The sequence below is a fragment of the Electrophorus electricus genome, chromosome 15, assembly GCF_041902795.1.
Source record: "Electrophorus electricus isolate QZ-2024a chromosome 15, ASM4190279v1, whole genome shotgun sequence".
NCBI lineage: Eukaryota > Metazoa > Chordata > Actinopteri > Gymnotiformes > Gymnotidae > Electrophorus > Electrophorus electricus.
The window spans coordinates 8,617,390-8,636,722 of NC_137511.1; the positions used below are offsets into that span (position 1 = coordinate 8,617,390).

General features: G+C 38.4%; 1 protein-coding gene across 1 annotated transcript in view; it reads right to left on the minus strand.

Annotated features, from left to right (window-relative positions):
- cdh12b (cadherin 12b) overlaps positions 1 to 19,333 on the minus strand; it is a 92,419-nt gene that overhangs the window by 21,726 nt on the left and 51,360 nt on the right. The window contains exons 4-6 of the mRNA XM_027008526.3: positions 17,362 to 17,481; positions 15,377 to 15,544; positions 13,774 to 13,961 (exon numbers count right to left, since the gene is read on the minus strand). Of these exons, the coding sequence (XP_026864327.2) occupies positions 13,774 to 13,961; positions 15,377 to 15,544; positions 17,362 to 17,481 (476 nt within the window). The remainder of the gene's footprint in view (positions 1 to 13,773; positions 13,962 to 15,376; positions 15,545 to 17,361; positions 17,482 to 19,333) is intronic.

Genomic DNA, 19,333 nt, shown 5'->3' on the forward strand with positions numbered 1-19,333 from the left:
GGTAAATAAAGTAGTGATAAATAAGGTAAATAAATGCAACCACAACAACAGATCTAAATGTTATTTGGTCTTTTCTTTTACAGTGTCAGAAAAAAGCTCAAGAGCCCAGTCTCTATGTTATGGAAGTCTGATTAATGACATGTGAATGCCTCAACATTCCAGATTACTCAGAAATTAGATTAGATTCCAATATGATAAAACATGTTCTGAGAACAGGTGATGGAGAAGGGAAATGGGGGGGGGGGGTGAAATGGAGAAAATAAGTATTTTTGGATATGTGCATGTGTGTGTGTGTGTGTGTGTGTGTGTGTGTGTGTGTGTGTGTGTGTGTGTATACGTGCATGTGTCCGTGTGCTCTCACTTTCTGCTCACTACTCCCAGTAGACATGAACGATGATTAAATGTCAGAGGAATCTTTTGTCTTATTGAAGGTTGTGTGGGTTAACCAAGGACGAATGTCAAAGCATCATTGCCCTTTTAACATACGCTACTACCCTGTAGTATCATGCCAATATCCCTAGTTAATGACTTTGCAAAGAGAGAGAGAGAGAGAGAGAGAGAGAGAGAGAGAGAGAGAGAGAGAGAGAGAGAGGAGAGAGAGAGAGAGAGGAAAGGAGCTGGCAAAGAAGAAGATATTGGGGTAATGAAAATGGCTTTTGGGGAGTGTGGGGGGCACTTACACATGTGCACATTGAACATCTATCTGTCCAATGGACATGCATATTTACTCTAGAGAATAGGTTAAAATAGGTCAATATGTTTTGTAGTGCTCCTTTATATCCTATTGGATACATAATTAAGTCTGGTGTTTAAATAATTAATGTAAACCACCCAAAATTGTATTGTCTGAAATCTTTCAAACTAATATGATTCAAAATTGATCAGAAGGATATGAATTCCTAATTGCAACATCTCCCTCACTACCAAAACTGAAGTTTAATTAAATTTGATGTCTTTCAAGCTACATGATCACTTCTAACAAGACAATTATAAGATATATTTGTGTGGCATGTGCATTAACAAAAAAGATATTAGTGTATGAACTATTTCAATTTGAATTATTTTACTTTATTTTATCTTAGAATGTATGTCACCTGTTTAAAAAATCTAATTTTGTTCATATATGTTGTCCTCCAACAAAAGACAAAATGTGTTACATGATTTGGCATGTTCCTTTGAACTGTACAATAAAAGTTGTATATATCTGCACCATGAACATCAAAGACCTCGAGTTCGGGCAAGTGTGTGTGTGTGTTTGTGTGTGTGTGTGTGTGTGTGTGTGTGTGTGTGTGTGTGTGTGTGTGTGTGTGTGTGTGTGTGTGTGTGTGTGTGTGTGAAAGAATGAGACAACTACCCAATTTTGTGTGTGTGTATGTATCAGAGAGCTGAAACGTCACCAAAGTGACACACTTTAAATTCAGGGCTTCATGCTAGCAGCCTCTTTGATATGTTAATGTGCTCCCTCCTTGCACCATTGTGGTTGCCAACAAAGATTTTCAGAAGATCTTGACCTGTCCCATCAACACCTACTGTGGGAATTGAATAATTGTGCATGCATGGCCTCACTCAAGGAGTTGTCCTTGCTTAGGTAAAGATGTTCGGAGCAACATTTCATCGTATCTTCCATATTCAGTGCATAAGTGTGTTTCAGAAATCAAGTAGGGAATTCAATATTAGATGGTATTTTTACTGTATGTTGTGGCTATGTCAGTTTCACGTTTTTTTTGCCTGTCCACATGAAGTACATGTTTAAATATATCTACAACAGCAATGTTACCTAACAAATGTTTTAAAATTCAGATTGCAACTCCTGTGCTTCAATGATTTTTTTAAAATCTGCAGTAATACACAGTATTTAAATGTTTCTTAATCAGCAGTAATACACATTATACAAAAAAGGTTTCTTGAGAAATAGGACATCTCATCAGCTGTGTAAGCTAAAGTGCTGTGCAAGCAAAGAATGTGAAGCAGTTGATCAAATATATTGCTAAATGCTAGGACAAATATGGGTTAAGCAAACTTTTCTAAATAGAATATATAAAAATGTGTTAGTGTTAGTAAATTAATGCCACTAAATGAATCTGTTTTGCTCTTCTCTTTAACTGGTATGTTTATTTACCACTATGTAAATCAGAATTCCATAAATTTTAAGATAATTAATTTTCACTGGTAACTTCACCTGAACTATGATGAAACATATATAGAGCCATCCTAATTTATCTTAATTTAGGCAGAGCACATAGGAATACTTGTTTTGTCGCCAGTACAATAATACTGTAAGGGAACAAGCAGGTGTTGAGACCCCACAGCTTTCTTAGGAATCCATTTTTTTTCATTAAGTAAAAATATGTTTTATTCCTTAAATAAAGTGACATTTCTGAAAAGAAATTTCATACATGAGGGCTCATGTTCATTAGCAGTCACCAGGCCTGTCTAACTCCACGGTCCACAGAACATGTCATCCTGTGAGAAACAGGGTCACTGCACGTGCTGTTGTGCTGTGTTCATGCGTATCAGTCAATGAAAGAAGATTTTCTGTCATCTAATTGCCAAAGCATGCCTGTTAGTGTCCCCGTGATACAGTGCCTCATTCATGGGGAAGCTGTTCACATTGCGATGACCCCTCCACTGCTCTCTGCTGCTTCCCTCTTTTGGAAACTGAAACAAGACGATGCATTTTCAATAAGCTTTGGATATGTTTGTGTTGAGAGTGCTATTACATTAACTCAGCTGCACTTCTTCCTTTCCCCAATAGAGAGAATGAGGAAAGGGATGAAAAATAAGCACGGTGATACACTAAGTGGCAGAATGGCTGGCTTCCTCTGAAGGATTTCTTGAGCATGGATGGCACCTTTGTTGTAGTGCTGTGTGTAGGCAACTCTAGTTCTTATATACTACACAAAACTGACATATAATCTGGGACAACTGCTGGTATGATTAAATGTGTATTGTCAGCGCAGTTGAGCTGAATCTTTCATTAGAGTGTAAGGCAGAAGTATTTTGTGGGCTTGTTGGTGTTGGGATAGCTAAGTGTCCGTTATCAAAATTTTACATGGTGCTATGCTAAGAATCTCTTCAGCTTTCCCTCCTCTGAGAGCACGTCAGAACAATCCATGACAGTATGCAAGAAGTCTTAATGCCTTAATCTAATAGAATTTCAAATGAACAAATGCTAAAATAATGCATTCCTCCAGTATCCGTCGTCTGAATTGATAGCTACATGGTAAAATCTTTTAGCAGTTTAGTGGAAAACATTGGGGTTGCTGTCTGTGGCTAAGGATTCCTGGGGGGGGGGGGGGGGGCACTTTATTTCTTTCAGAAGGGACTAACAGCAGTGAAATGCACAATAAAATCCAGTTTTACATTAACTGATAAAAAAGCTGATTTGAGCCTGATATGTCCAGAGCGGACTTATATGACTTCTGTAGGAGTTTACTCGGTGTAAGCGATTTGGAAGCTGCTTGGTGTAATCGAGTGCAAAGATTTTTCTTTTGTATGTGTTGAGAGGCTCAGTAGTGCTGCATGACTGAGTCTTTGTAAGCATGCAGTGGTAGGCCTCACAGGTCTCAGACGATCATGTTCCTTTGACCTTAAACTGACTGTAACACATGGGAGAGATCTACTTCAACAGACATTGCTAGAATGCCAATCAATATCCTAGATACTGTATCAACTGAAGCTTTTATGTTTCCTGTATTTCGAAATTGCTATACTGCTGTAATGAATTATGAAGGAGAAGAAGACAAAGAAACTAATGAAATGTTTACACAGAACATCAGTGGTCACCTGCCTCACCACAAATGGTAATTGTTCTGTATTCAGGACTTAAGTCAGTGTCATACCAAGTGTAAGTTCCTGTTAATGTGTTTTCAGATTGTTGTCATTTCCTGATTGGTGTGGTGATACCAGTACGAGGTCACTTTTGATTGGTCTTTGGTGACAAACTGCTCTTGCGCAAGATAAGACTGAATAAATTCTGAGTCTGCTGGTGAAGACAATTGGATTAGAGCTGAGAACAGAGTTGGGGTGGCGTTGAAGCACTGATACCATTGTAATATGTAAATAATTGGTTTGTATTAAACCAACAAATTCTGTTACCTTGAACTCATACAAAGCTCATATATATATATATATATATATATATATATATATATATATATATATATATATATATATATATATATTTTTTTTTTTTTTTTTTTTTACTAGCTAGAATCAAGAAACAGCTATAGTTGTGTAACTGTTAACACCAATTCAATCTGCTGTGCATATTTACTAGGCTCTTTTGAGAATCAGAATGTTGTTGTGTTGAAAAGTGTTCATAAGCAAGATACCTATATAATCCAGTCAGGCTCAGCCTGAAAGCACAATGTGAAACCGTTGTACAAATTCACTACCTGCAGGGTGAAGGGTGGGTGTCAGGTACAACACCAGTCTAGTGCTAGTCATGGGTTAGTCAGTTTCTGATGGACTAGACTCTGTTGATGGAAACTGACTCTGGGAATAAAGCTTTTGTCCTCTTAGTATCCTCAAAGGAGAACCTTCAACAAGCACTTGAGCGCTTCATAGCTGAATGGGAAGTGGTTGGAATTAAAATCATTACCTCCAAATATGAGGTCATGGTACTGTCATGGTAAAAGAGGAATGCTCCCTTCAGGTAAATGGACAAAACTTGCTCTTTGTGGAGGAGTCATGTATATTGGGCTTTTGTTCATGATTGTTGGAAAAAGTGAGCATAAGTTTCACAAACAGATTGGGTCAGCAGTAGGAGTGTTGCAGTCTCTGAATCTGACTGTGGTATTTAAGAAGGATCTTAAACCAGGATGAAGCTCTCTTTGTACTTGTCAATCTACAACCACTTCCTAACCTATGGCCATGAGATATGAATAGTGACCAAAAGAATAAGATTGTGAATACAAGTGGCAGATATTAGGTATCTCTGGTGTGTTGCTGGACTCTTTCTCCATGATAGGGTGCAGAGCTCTGCAATCCAGGAGGCCTCAGAATACAGCCACTGCTGAGAGTGGCCAAATTATGTGGTTTGGCCAATCTCATGAGAATTCACCCTAGTTGGCTTCCATTTCAGCTGTTCCAGGCACGTCCCCCTGGAAGGAGTCCCAGAGGCTGAACCAGGACCCACAGGAGGGTTTATATCCCACACATGGCCCTCAAATATCTGGATGTCCCATAAGAGGAGTTGGAATCTGTTACAGGGAATGGAATAATCCAGGCTGATTTTCTTAGACTGATATAACCGAGACCCTCAACAGGAAAAGGGGAAAGATGATGAATATGATGATGATGTTTATTAGGTAAAACCATAAATAGATGAACAGTGAACAGTAAATGTCTGTTATAACATTAAAACATCTTTATAAATTTAGTAGTAAACTTGTGACTTATGCAGGGCTATGTAATAAGAACTCAATATATTTCTAAATTAAACTGGAGCAATGTATTACTTTTTTTTATCATGTTTTACATGCAGTAAAGCTTTGCCTGCACCAATTTCCATGATGTAGGTTAGTGGGGTTGTACGTACTGTAAACACAGTAACAAAAACTACCCTGTGAGAATATGTTCCATCTTCTATGCTGATTGGAACAGACCACGAATACACAAAAAAACTGTCCAATTGTCTAAAGAATGGGCATGTCCACAGTAAACTGCCTTTCTTTAGTTTATCAGTGTTATATTGCTGTAGGGTGTTGTTTCCACATAACTACAGCTGTGCTCTTTTGAACAAAAGCAGCAAGGTGTAATTCATTCTCCACCACAGCAGGGTTCAAAGAAGCATAGAGTCGGCCATCTTAAATCAGTAGAGTGCTCAGCAAACTATATTCACAAACTGAGTTTAATTTGGGGCTAATTTATGCTGCAGTCAGGATGATGCTATCATGTATGTGGCAATACCTTATTATAGAAACAATTGAACTAAATAGACCTAAATACATTTTTAAATTTGTTTCCAAAAGGTGTTAAATGATGCTTTTGTCACTTAGTAGAGCGGTTACAAGTGTGATAATGCCTGCACTCTTACATGTGCCAAAACAGATACACTGACACGTGATTTTATTGGTTTCTTTCACAGGTTCTATTCACATTGAAATGTTTCCCTCTGTGAACCCCATCAAGACATCCAAATGCAAACACCCCCACCCATTCATGAAACATTCAGAATAGGATATAAAAGATCTCTGTCCCACACATTCTCCCTTATTTTGTATAAATATTAGTCTGCATCCCACAGGCACATATGCTTGCTTTTATGAACACGAACCTACTTTCAACTTCTTTCTGTCTACCACACATGTTCAACCCACAATGCTCTTCCTTCATGTAATTTCATCAGAACTACATTAACTACACAAACCTATAAACCTATATAATAAAAGTAATTGTTTTGTCTCCAAACAGAAATTGCTATAAATGTACAGTGGCATATTTTAGACTCATTGTAAATTGTGGAAAGTGGTTTACTTCAGGTGAACAACTGCCCAAAAGATCTATCTTAAACTGCCAATAGGTGGCATTGTTTATTCCTGAATCAATTTTGTGCATCAGTACTGCACACAAAACACAGATAACATTAAGATCTGTGCTTCATACCACATCACCACCTTTTGTCATTATGATTCTATGCTTTGCACAGGTTTCTTTGGGCACTTGAGGTCTTTATGATGTCATTCAGTCATTACACTTTTATGTGCCAAAGGCAGTAACTCAGGAGGACTGGGAGTGCTTTTAGCAGTTAACATGCTCTCCAAAGATTTACAGTTCAAACAGCAAATTAACGACATTTTTAATAGAGAGTGCAAATGGCTTGCAATAGCTGTGACACCGCTGAAATGGAGAGCTCAATTGATGGCCATTAGTTTCAGAGGGTTACTTGCCCAACACTGACTTTGAAAAGTCATATTAGTAGAGTTCTGGACAGTTGAAAAGGTCAGAGTAAGCATAATGCTACCACTGTGGGCTGTCCTGCAGCCTCCTCCACTGTGCTCAGTTCTAAATGGTTTTCTTTAGGCTGACTGGAAGTGAAGATGTAGGTGGCTTTTAAACCTTCTAACACAAATAGATTAAGCATTATTTTTTTCTAATATCCACACAAACACAAGTGTGAGAACAGAATTCTCTGGAAGCTCCAGCAATATTTATATTTGTTAATGGGAGGTGAATTCATTTTGGATGATTATCAGATGACCCCACTAAAAGAGTAGAACTACAGAACTGGTCCAAAATGCCACTCACCAAAATTCCAATAATATTTATAATACCCTCTGCTTTGCTTAACATTAGTAACCTTTCAATTATAGCCATCAAACATGCTTACTTTGGAATAATGGCCACATTTGGGTGATCGGCATGCAGGCCAAACAGCCTGGGTAGAATAGTCACAAAAAATATTCTAGAACAATAATTTTCAAAGGACAACAATGTTTGGCTCAGATAACAAAAGAACAATGAATGATTTTCAGCAAGTTCTGCATGCTGCATCGCCCTTTTGAATGAATAAAATTTCACTGGCACAAAATACCTAAGGTTTGAACTGTCCTAAGAATGCCATTTTTAATTTATCACATAACTGATACCTGATAAATGGAAATTTTCTAGCAGTCTTGTGAATGCTGTTTATCAGTTCTATCATTGGAATCATGGCTACTGACAGCCAAACAAACAAAACTAAACAGGCAAACAACTTTTTGGGGACAGATCCACAGGTAAAGAAAGTTTAAACAGAAAATGCAGTCATAGTAACAAGTATTCTATGCACTGTATTCATATTTGAGAGTTATTGTGTAGGCTTTTGACATTGCCTATATGTGTCATGATCAGTCCCTCCCAGTTTCCGTGTTCCATATTTTCCCTGTATTGTGTTTTTTAGTTTCCTTCCATACATTCGTTTTCTCCGCCCCTTGTTTAGTTGATTTTATTTAAATCCTGCCTTGTTCCCCTGTTAGTTTTGGCTGTTCATTGTGGTTGTTTATTGACTCCGTGCGTGCATTTATATTTGAATCATTGTGTTTATTATAGCCTGCTTCCTGTTTGCCTTCATGTATTTTCTTTGTTAATCATGTATCCCCGTACTCTCCGTGTTGGTAATATGATCCAGGACCATTATACTGACTCTGATGCTGGATTTGCCCTGAATAAATCTCGCGCTTCTCCGCACGTGTCCGCCTCCTTACCGCTCAACGTTACAGAATGAACAGCCTAACAAGGACCTCCTCTGGGAGGTGGTTGTTCCTCTGGGACGAAACTCCGGCTGTTTCTATGCAGTCCGAGTTTGTTACGTCTCAGTGCCACCAAACCAGAGACAGCAAATCCCCTGGCACTGTGGGTACATGGTCATCTCGTGGTTCCTGGAAAAAGCAGGATCACATTTATTTTGATGACGAAGAGATCCCAGGTAAGCGCCATGAGTCTACCCGTCTTGACCAATGCTGTAGGGGGGAGCAGCCTGCAGCACAAGACATGAGTAGGTGGAATGAATGCACAGACAATCCATGGTTTGGTACTCGATAACATTAAAGCACAACTGCGAGCTCCCTATCACTCACGTGAGCCTTGGGCGCTGCCGAGAGGGTACTGTGTCTGTATGTTCCTCCAGGGTCACCCAACCTGTACCTGTGGCTAACTCACAAGCCACCTAACCTGATCCTGAGCGTGTTCCCAGCGTGAGAGATGCTGCCCGTCCTGAGCCTGGTTCTGGTCCCGGCATGAGAGACACCACCCATCCTGATCCAGTTCCAGTTCCCAGCATAGTGGATGCTGCCCATCCTGATCCAGTTTCGGTTTCCGGCATAGTGGATGCCGCCCGTCCTGTTACCTGGTCTGTTCCTGTAAGCTGCGCCTCCGGACCCACCGCTGCTGATGACCGCTGCCACGCCTCGGGACCCACCACTTCCTGTTCCTGGACTGGAAGAAACCACTCCACAAGTCCCCGTGCCTCATGCCAGGCCTGTCCCAGTGGTTGCTCCTTGAAGCCCTCCTGCTGCATCTGCCCCTGTGTTCCCGCCCGTCCCATCCTGGCCTGTGTCTCCTGTTCCCTGTGGGCCTCCTATGTCTCCATTGTTGCCTGCTCCTACTGCCCCATTGTTTTTGCCTTCTCCGTTACCTGATTTTGTTTTTGCTCCTGTTGTGTTGTCTGTCCCTGTGCCCATTTCTTTGCCAGTTCCAGTTTCTGTGTCTCCCTTTGTTTCTTTCCCCATGCCCGTCCATGTGTCTGTACTGTTGCCCGTGTCTCTTTTTGTTCCTGTTCCTTTGTCCCTGGCCTGGTCTGTTTTGCGTTCTTGTAATCCTTGTCCTCCCTCCCAGCACTTTTTTCTGTTGTGGGTTCTGTTTCGGCTCCTGTTCCTGGTTCTTGTCCTGTTCTGTGTGCTCCTGTTGCCCCAGTTTCTGTGTCTGCTTCTGTTCCAGTGCCTCTTCCTCACTGTGCTCCTGTTTCTGCACCTGTGTCTCATCTAGGTCCTGTTCCTGCTCCCCATCTTACTCATTCTGTTCCTGTTAGTGTTTCATCCTAGTCCTGTTTTGTTTTTGGTGTTTCCTGTTTTTGTGTGCCCCAGTGTTGCGTGCTTTGGGGTGGGATACTGTCATGATCAGTCCTTCCCAGCTTCCGTGTTCCATATTTTCCGTCTTGTGTTTTTCAGTTCCATTCCATAGTTTCCTTTTCTCCACCCCTCGTTTAGTTGATTGCATTTAAACCCTGCCTTGTTCCCTTAGTTTTGGCTGTTCATTGCGGTTGTTTATTGACTCCCTGCATGCATTTATATTTGAATCATTGTGTTTGTTTTAGCCTGTTTCCCGTTTGCCTTTGGGTGTTTTGTTTGTTCATCATGTATCCCTGTACTCACCGTGTTGGTAATATGACCCAGGACCATTATACCGACCCTGATTTTCCCTGAATAAATCTCGCTGTTCTCTGCATGTGTCCGCCTCCTTACCACTCAACAATACAATATGCGAAAACGAATCTATATCTGTGTAAAGTTTTTGCTAAGTTATTTGATATCGCGCGTATGTGTGTGTGCCGAGCTTTCATTTGCTGCTCAGATTTCACTGTGACAATATGCAGTATTGCTGGGTCATGTCTCTTGTCTCCTTTAATCAGGATTTAGTGGTGGAGCACTGTAAACCCCCCACGAGCTCATCTGCACCCTCCTTCATGCTGTAGCTGATCAGTCTGGGTCCCTCTCCTACCGCTGATCCTCTTAACACTAACATATTCCAATCTGCCACATCATGAAAGATCACCAGACCATACCGATCACTCAGCACTGATGGCACTGCATTCTTTTTCTGATAGAAGGCAATTATGGCATGCTCCTGTGACTGAATAAGGGCTATGAATGCAATTTGTCATATTCAGCCTTTTAATGGGTAAATTGTTGGTTGACTGATTTAGTTAATTTTTTTAAATTACTAAACCTTTCTAAAACATGTTAATTATTTGTGTTGCCTTCCATTGCATGTGTGTCTTTGTATGTTTTTGTCTGTGTGGATGTGTTTGTGTGGATGTATTCCTTTACTCCTGCTGAATTGTTTACAAAACCTTTATTCTGGTCTATGTCCTTTCCTATCTTAGCCTCTCTTCTCTCACTAATCCTGTCACAAATGAATAAGACCAATGCCATAGTAACATCTGGAATGTACTCATAGTGTAATTCAGCAGAACATGCCACATGTCTGGTGCAGTTCTGTTTCTCTGCATTGTGTCTCGGATTCAGCAAATTCTGTCATCTGAGTCAGTTGCTGGTAGTACTGTGTTACAGTAAAATAATTAGATGCCCAATTTTCAAAGGCTCATTACTGATCTTTTGAAGTCCAATCACACAATTCCTGTGCTGGACTTAAATCATGCTGAAGTGTAAAATCCAGTGAAATTCTCCATGGCTTTATGGTGTAGCTGACAGACTAATGCTATGAGGTTTTATGAATAAAGACTCACCCTACACACTGCTCATTTTTTTATCTATTTAGATAGATTTTTATCTATTTAGTGTGATCTCTTTCATTTTAGTAGCAGTCTGTGACTCTTTTTAAAAATCATTAATATATGTGAGAGTGGTGTTTGCATATGTCTTAGATTAAGCAGAAAGTTTCCACAGAAAGATGCTCTATAGAACTGGTGAATGTCTAGACAAATTACTAATTATGCCTAAATTCAAATCGACCAAACCTGCATGCTGAACCTCATGAATGTAACAGCATATAATTATAAACTTTAGTCATTTAGCAGGATGTCATAATATATAACCTATGTCAAATGTAACGTTTGGACACAATTTTGAATTTAAAAGAATGCGAAACTACTTCACTTGCCCCTACTATTCACACGGACCACAAGAAAGACAGAGCAGATGCAGGACACACACACACACACACACACACACACACACACACACACACACACACACACACACACACACACACACACTAATCAGGCTTTGAGCAGAAGAGCAACATGTAGACTTTAAACTAAAATGGTAAAGGATGGTGTTTTATGCATGCTCATTTTCATTAATATCATATGGAGTATCAGCAGCAAGCAAAGAGTGGTTTACAATTCCAAATGAATGGCTGAAAAAAAAAAAAAAAAACCCAAAAACTTTTACAAGACATTTACACATCAGGAAATGTGCATTTCAGCCTTTGACAACAAAACGTACACAAAGTAATATTTCATAAATGCATATAAATGACATTTTTTGATGCATTATCCCATGTATACTATATAGTAAAAATGAGCACTAATCTCCAATCTAGTTTGTTTTATGAATTACAAGTGCATTAGTGGTAGGGTTCTATTCATCTTAATCCTAAATGTACCTGCTTAAAAAACCTTAATGCAAACACACCTACACAATGGGTTTTAGGTCTAAATATGCTTAAAACCTAGACATTCTATAGATAAAAGGCATTGTTAAATGAACCCAGAAAATACATAAATGCCTAAAACACATGCATGCACACAGTGAGCTCTGTCAGTTGCCCATGTAATCCAAAATCGTGTGTCTCACCAGAAGACAGAAAAAAAAATCGTATGGCAGTGTAAAATCACCTAAAAATCAGTTGTAAAATTGAATGCACATACAACATTGCTATAAACTTGGCATTTTCTACTCCTATATTTAAAGTAGATTTACAACATAAAATTAAGCTTGGTCAGGAAACATTAAAGCCTGTGGGTCAAATGTCCATGAACTGCAAAATGTGTAGAAAGTTAATCATTACTCAATAAACCTTTTCCACTCTACCCCAATATTGAGAATATGTGTATAGAGAAAAAAACAAACTATTTGCAGACCTACTTGCATTTGTCCTTTTGAGCTTAACTTTTTGCTTAGTTTATTGCCCCAAATGGAGGAGAAATATTTGGTAGATTCATTAAGGTACAAGAATTTCCTGATTTGTATGCATCTTGCTTTCACTAGTAAAAATGGAACAATATTAGAAGGATGACAAAGGAAAATAATGTGATCTGTTATAATTGACATCAAGAAAAAGCCCTGACACAGCTGAGGTTTGACAGTAATCTTTCTGCATTTTAGATTCATATATGATATTGAAGGAAGATGACTGCTGATATAAACAGAGCTTTTCTAGCTCTATTTTGCATTCATCATCTCTCTTGTGGTTCTTCATGGTGATGTGTTGACAAACAGGATTTGGAATCACTACCAAAGCAGTTTATAGCTTCACAAATTTAATTACAGGAGAATATGTGCAAGTTGCACTTTGGGGAGTGTGTGTGTGTGTGTGTGTGTGTGTGTGTGTGTGTGTGTGTGTGTGTGTGTGAGTGGGTGTGAAGTAAAGGTTTGTGTGAGTTTAACATGGATTTGAGAATTAACATAGATTGCTTTTCTTGGGACTGTTGATTCCTTTCTCTTTGTGTGTGCCTATAGGAAATGAGACAAACCTAAAATACATTCACAGAGTATATATATATATATATATATATATATATATATATATATATATATATATATATATATATATATAAATGCTCCCTCTTACTCTCTTAGATGGGTAAGATGGATGCAGTCCATCATGAGTGCAAGGGAATAGCAGTATGCTTGTTCTGAAGCTTTGTACTAGGAGTATTATGAAGAAAGTGTAAGAAATCATATGGCTATGGAGAGCACTTTCTGCCAAGCATCTCTCTTTATTTGTGCTAATATAGGCTAGCCTGTCATCTGGCTTCTCCAGGAAGTGGAAATAAGAATATAATACTCTATGTTGTGTAGGTTTAAGTCTGCAAAGTGTTATTTAAATGCCATGTGCCATCATTTTCAGTGAAGCAGTATTTAAATAATCCATTATTGAAAAGTAACATATAATCAGTCGCAAACATTAAATGTTTGTCATATTCAGAGGATGTCAAACAGCAACAAATAACAGACACCCTGACCAGATGGTACAGAAGAACTCAACCCACTCAAACATTCACACATAAAAAGAACAGCTTGTTTTAAACAAGAACTCCGACAGACACCCAAAGCAAAGTATGAAAGCACATTATGTATTATACTTAAAAATACTGGATTTCCCTTATCAGATAACAATTGAATGCCTGCCAGTTTATATAGTGAACAATACTACAACAATTTCTTTACAGATGCCTTACTAATGTTGAATAGTCATGTACATTTTTTAAAATGGTGGAGAATTATACCCACATTACATGTTCCAGTTCTGCAAGTTTTATAAGGGAAAGGGTATAATGTTGCCTGTGTGAATGTGTGTACGAGTGTGTGTATATTTATGCCTTACTTGTCTGAGAACGATAATGCCCTCCTGGTTGTGCTCATTCGTGGTGATGTCAAACATGGCTCCTCCGTCTCCAGGGATGATGCTATAGTCAATCTCAGCATTTTTGCCAATGTCCAGATCATGGGCTTTGATTGTGCCCACAATAGTCCCCACATTGTTGGACTCGGACACGCGAAAGTGAAATATACCTAAGATATGATAAAACATTAAGCACATAATAAAACTTTTTGGACTGACAAAGTGAAATGAGCAAAAAAAAATTATATTGTGACCTGTAGATTTGAAATTAATGGCACTCCTGGAAAGCAGACTTTCTAAATGTTTTCAATATAATGAGATATATTGAGAACACATCTACATCTACATCACACAAACACCCGTACGCACGCACGCAGGCACACACACACACACACACACGCACACACACACACACACACACACACACACACACACACACACACACACACACACACACACACACACACACACACAGAGAAACAGATTAGCTGACATTAATGCTTGGTGGCCATGCTGGAATTAAAGAAAAAAAAAAAAACACCTCAGCTAATAAAGAAGTCATTATATGCATTAGACCAATGTACCAAAGGAGACAAACAATGTAGGGGTGGGGAAACCAAGCACAGGGGAGCGTGCCCACAATGTTGAACCTGCTTACAGCATCCACTGCTAATGGTACTCTGGCATGATGGAGCACCCAATAGAGTCAATACTTACAAATTTATACATGTGCTATGTAAGACCTTTGAGAACAAAAAACATTCTTTAAATAGTTATGCTGGCATAATAAATCTACAAAAGTGAAAGTGAGTGAGGGACCCATGCTCATTTTGGCCCTTTAAAAAGTGTTGTTGACTGACATGGACGCTAAAGTTAAGTAATACGTGTTGACTGATATGGAGGCTAAAGTTAAGTAGTATCTTTTTTTTTTTCATTTTGTTTTGTTTCAGAAAGGTCACAGCTTCAGTAGAGAATGGTTTGATACTTTGTTGCTTTGCAGTAATTCATTTTGTTTGATTTATGCAGTGATATGCAAGTTAGAACAAGAAATCAAATTATGTATACTTGATTAATACCTCAAAAACAAACTGTCGTCTAAGTTTACATTGTTTGCATTGTTTACTCTCCCCTAAGACATAAAGGTGTTTTGAGCCTCAGTGCGCATCATATCAGCAGATTTTGAACACCTGCCGAAGTTAATGAAATTTGTGAAAGCTTGTAGGGGAATCGGCCTCGCAGTATACAGAATAACAGCAGCTATATGGACAGTAATACTTAAATGTTACACAATCATCTTTGTTCAGTTAAAGTGTTCAAAATGAGGTAAAAGCATGAAAACAGTCAGGTTGGAGTTGTAAATACAGCATCCATGCACTTGAGACTTTGTTGAAAAATGTTTCTCTATGCTTTGCTTGTCCTTTACTGCAGATAATTTAGCACCATAAATGTCAAGACATAACTAATCAAAGGAAATAATTTTTACAGTTCTACTCTGTGAAAATTGTGTAATAAAAATATCTTCACACTTAATTTTCATTGTGATGAACTTGAGTTTGGGTGATGGACACAAAATGCAGTGTCTTACTTTTGGCAAACCTTGGTGGGTTATCATTTACATCGCTCAAAGTGATGTTGATGGTGGTGGTCCCTGCCAGACCCCCCAGCTGGCCGCCCATGTCTTTGGCCTGGATAAGCACCTGATAGAGCTCTTTCACCTCCCGGTCCATGTTGGGAAGAGCAGTCCTAATAACTCCTTTACACCAAAGATATGAGACAAAAAGAATGACAGACAGACAGACAGACAGAGAAAGAAACAGAGAAAGAGAAGGCTGTCAGACAACTGGGTTAGTGTGCAGGAAGGAGAAGGTTGATGAGGAGATAGGATTTGAAAATGGTATTAGAGAGATTTGGTGAAAGTATAGAAAATGAAAACAAATATTAAAAGGTACAGGTAATAATAAAATAAATTATAAAAGGTCAAGAGATGAGCAGTAGATGTACAGATATGAAAGAAAAAGCAAGGGTCAATGGAATAGTAGTCTTGGCAGACTTTTACAGTAAGATGTAAAAAAAAAAAAAAATACAGAAATGTAATCAAACTTCAGGATGCAAAGTTAGTAAATAAAGAACTTTTTTAAAAGATATGGCATTCACTCTCCAGTTCCTGTGTCCCTATACATGTAAAAATACACATAAAATGGCTTTAAAAGGGCAGAAGTCTGATCCTTTGAGCTTCAGTCTGGAGGATATTCCAAGAGATGTTCTCTCTAGGCAGACTGAATCAGCTGACAATGTCTGAATAGCTTGCTTCTTGTCAAATAAATACCTTTCCAGTACCAAAAGCTCATATAATGCTTTTCCCAGTGCAGTATTGCGTTTTTACAGATCAAGCAAGCATCTCACAGGTCAGATTAGATATGAAGGTGGGTGGTTAAAAGGGTCATGGGGGTGTTTCCTGCAACACTAGTATCAGGTAATATGGAAAAGGAATGTCATGTTTGATCTCCTGGGTTTGTGTGCCTGTGAGCACCATCAAAGGCCTCTGTTTTTGACTTTTTATCAGATTTAGGGGAGCTCTGAAACATGTTGCTCTGTGAAGTGTACAGTGATTGAGGCTTCTGTTGTCTTCCTGTCTCTTTCCTTTCTCTTTCTCTCTCTCCCTCCCTCTCTCTGTTGATCTCGTCTTTCCCCCAGCCTATTTCCTTTTGTTTTTGATGGTAGAGTTCACAGTGTTGAAATAGCATGACATGATGAATTTTGATATTCTTCTTTTTCTATGTTACACTGAGACCCGCAAAGGCGGCAGAAAATGTGTATTCATAGGAAATCTAATCAGTACTCTGCCAATAGTCTGTGTATTCCCTAGGGTAATAATATCTTGCTCTATCCTAACACTGGAGTAAGGGATTGGTGAGGACTTTACATTTGATCTAATAGAAAACTATGTTGTTTTGAGCCTTGGTTAAAAAGTTTTACTTTATATATTTAATTTTTATATACTTATATTTATATCAACACTTAACTGAGATATTTTCTTCATATGAACCTTGCAAAACAGCTTGCATTTGCTGTGTTATATAATCTTACCCCCATACACAAAAAAGCTGGTATTATTTTGCTTGTACTTGTTGATTATTGGGCTGTGTGAAATGTACCACCTGCTTGCATGAACATTGATCTCCGTGGGGCTATTGAGGTGACAGTGTGTCCATTGCTTTCCCACTATTCAAAATCAAAATGAGTTACAGTTTAGAATTGTCCTGTGATGCAAATCTATTGCCATGGCTGACCACAATGTAATCAAATCAAGCAGTCTTTCTCCATTTGTTTAATGGGGTCAATACTTTGTAATTAAATTGAAACCTGTACATTGACTTCTGTTGACAGAAATACATTCCCAAACTTTTTTCACTCCTCTGTACCAGGGTGTGTGTGTGTGTGTGTGTGTGTGTGTGTGTGTGTGTGTATATATATATATATATATATATATATATATATATATATATATATAGTTGTCATAAAGCTAAGTTTTGTCATTTACAGGGATATGGCCCCACTTCTAGATTTCACCTGTCTTGGGATCCACAGAGAAATATGGCTGGCCATGCAGGATACTGTACACCACTCTTGCACTGTTCCCATAGGTGGGATCATCTGCATCTGATGCTGTTACTTTTGTCACATAGGTACCTGCAAAAAAGTATAAGGTGTGAAGTTATGACCTGTTTACTTATGACATACAGCGTGCTTGACTCAGTCATTGGTTATCATTTATTTGCAAGTGTGTTCAGCAACGCTACTTGTTGATCTCACCCTGTAATAGTTACAGTATGTGATTTATGCTGTGATGGCTTAGGGTTTGGAATAATCAAATGAAGTACAAAACTAATAGATGTAAAATATGCTCAAAAAGGCTTTATAAAGTACACAACAGAATTAATAGAGACAATTAACGTAGTATTTTATGAGAAGAGCTAAATATATACCCCAATTCAAAGCATAGATGCAAGATTGCCTTCCAGCCACATGAACACACACACACACACACACACACACACACACACACACACACACACACACACACACACACACACACACACACACACACACACTCATATCTTTGCCTTGAAAAACAGAGCTCTTTCCCTGTTAATTAGGTTGAGCTGTAATGCTATTTCTATAACCCATAGTCTTGTAGGTAATAATTTGTAATAATTTGCTTTGCACTTGTCATAGGTGAACTTCTGAATGAAAGGGCAAATATATATTCTTTTCCAGTGTCAATTAGTGGTTCAGTGGTTAATTGGGTAGCTCAGTGTTTAAAACCATTGTGTTTGTGGATGTGCAGTAGGAGCATCATTTATATTCAAATAAACAAACAAGGCCACTGGAAGGTCTTTGGAAGATAGCAACCCAGGCAAGACTAAGCCTTCAGATTTCTGGCAGCTCTGTGTCCCAAAGGTAGTTCTCTCACTTCTATTCCATCAGATGATGTAATTAGCTTTGGAATTCAATTCTTTCTTGAACACACACATTCACATGTGTCAATCTGTTATTCAGCTGTTTCATCACCTGCATGGAATATTTTTTAGAAAACATTTATAAAAACCTCTTGATGTAGAGCAGAACAAAGTCTTTTCTTACTGAATCTGATTAATTGTTAGCTCCAAACATTAAAAACATTGCTCCAGAATTGTCCGGTTACACTTAGGAGAATGAAGAACATATAAACAACTGGATTCACACTAGGTTGTCAGCGGTCAGTAGTGGCTTTGATTTGCATGCCCACTGAAAAGAGTTTCATTTTATTTTTTTTGCCATTCAGATCAGATCAAGAGCCGTCATCCTCAGGGGGCAATGCTTGAAAAGTGGTTTGGTGCAATGCAGGGCACTTTGGGTATTATGCTCCAACAGCAACATGTGAATATGCTTGAGTTGTCACTTTTTTCAGACTGTCTATCATTCTTATTGTTGTTGCCATTGGGAATATAAAAGTGAATATTGCCCTTTTATTTATTGGAACATTTTACAAGTACTTGCACTGTGAAGAAACAACTTTGATCAAAAGAAAGACAAAAATGATGAACAATATAGTTTATCCAGTCTGTTTCCTACACTCTTAGAAGATGAAAGGTAAATTAGAAACAACAAGATACACATATTCTTACCAGCCCACCCTCATTCTCAACTCACCATATGATGAAGCTTGAAGTTTAAACTCAAATGTATTTAGTATTCTACTTGGTATTGGTATTTTGAATGTTGAGTGTTTGTGATTTACTCATTTAATTATAGATATTTTATTTCAGCAGAAAACAGCACCTGTTTTCAAAATCTACTCGAGTTCAGGCTGTATCGTTTGTATGCCAAATAAGAAACATCAGTCTGTTTACAAAACAAATTGAAATTATATAGGCTTTACCACCTCCTACATGTTTCATATCAACCAATTCTCAGGTCCAATTTGTGACATAATCACATAAATGAGAAAGTATATTTTGTGACATGTTTGTCACATTATGCAAAAGCATTAAAAATGTTA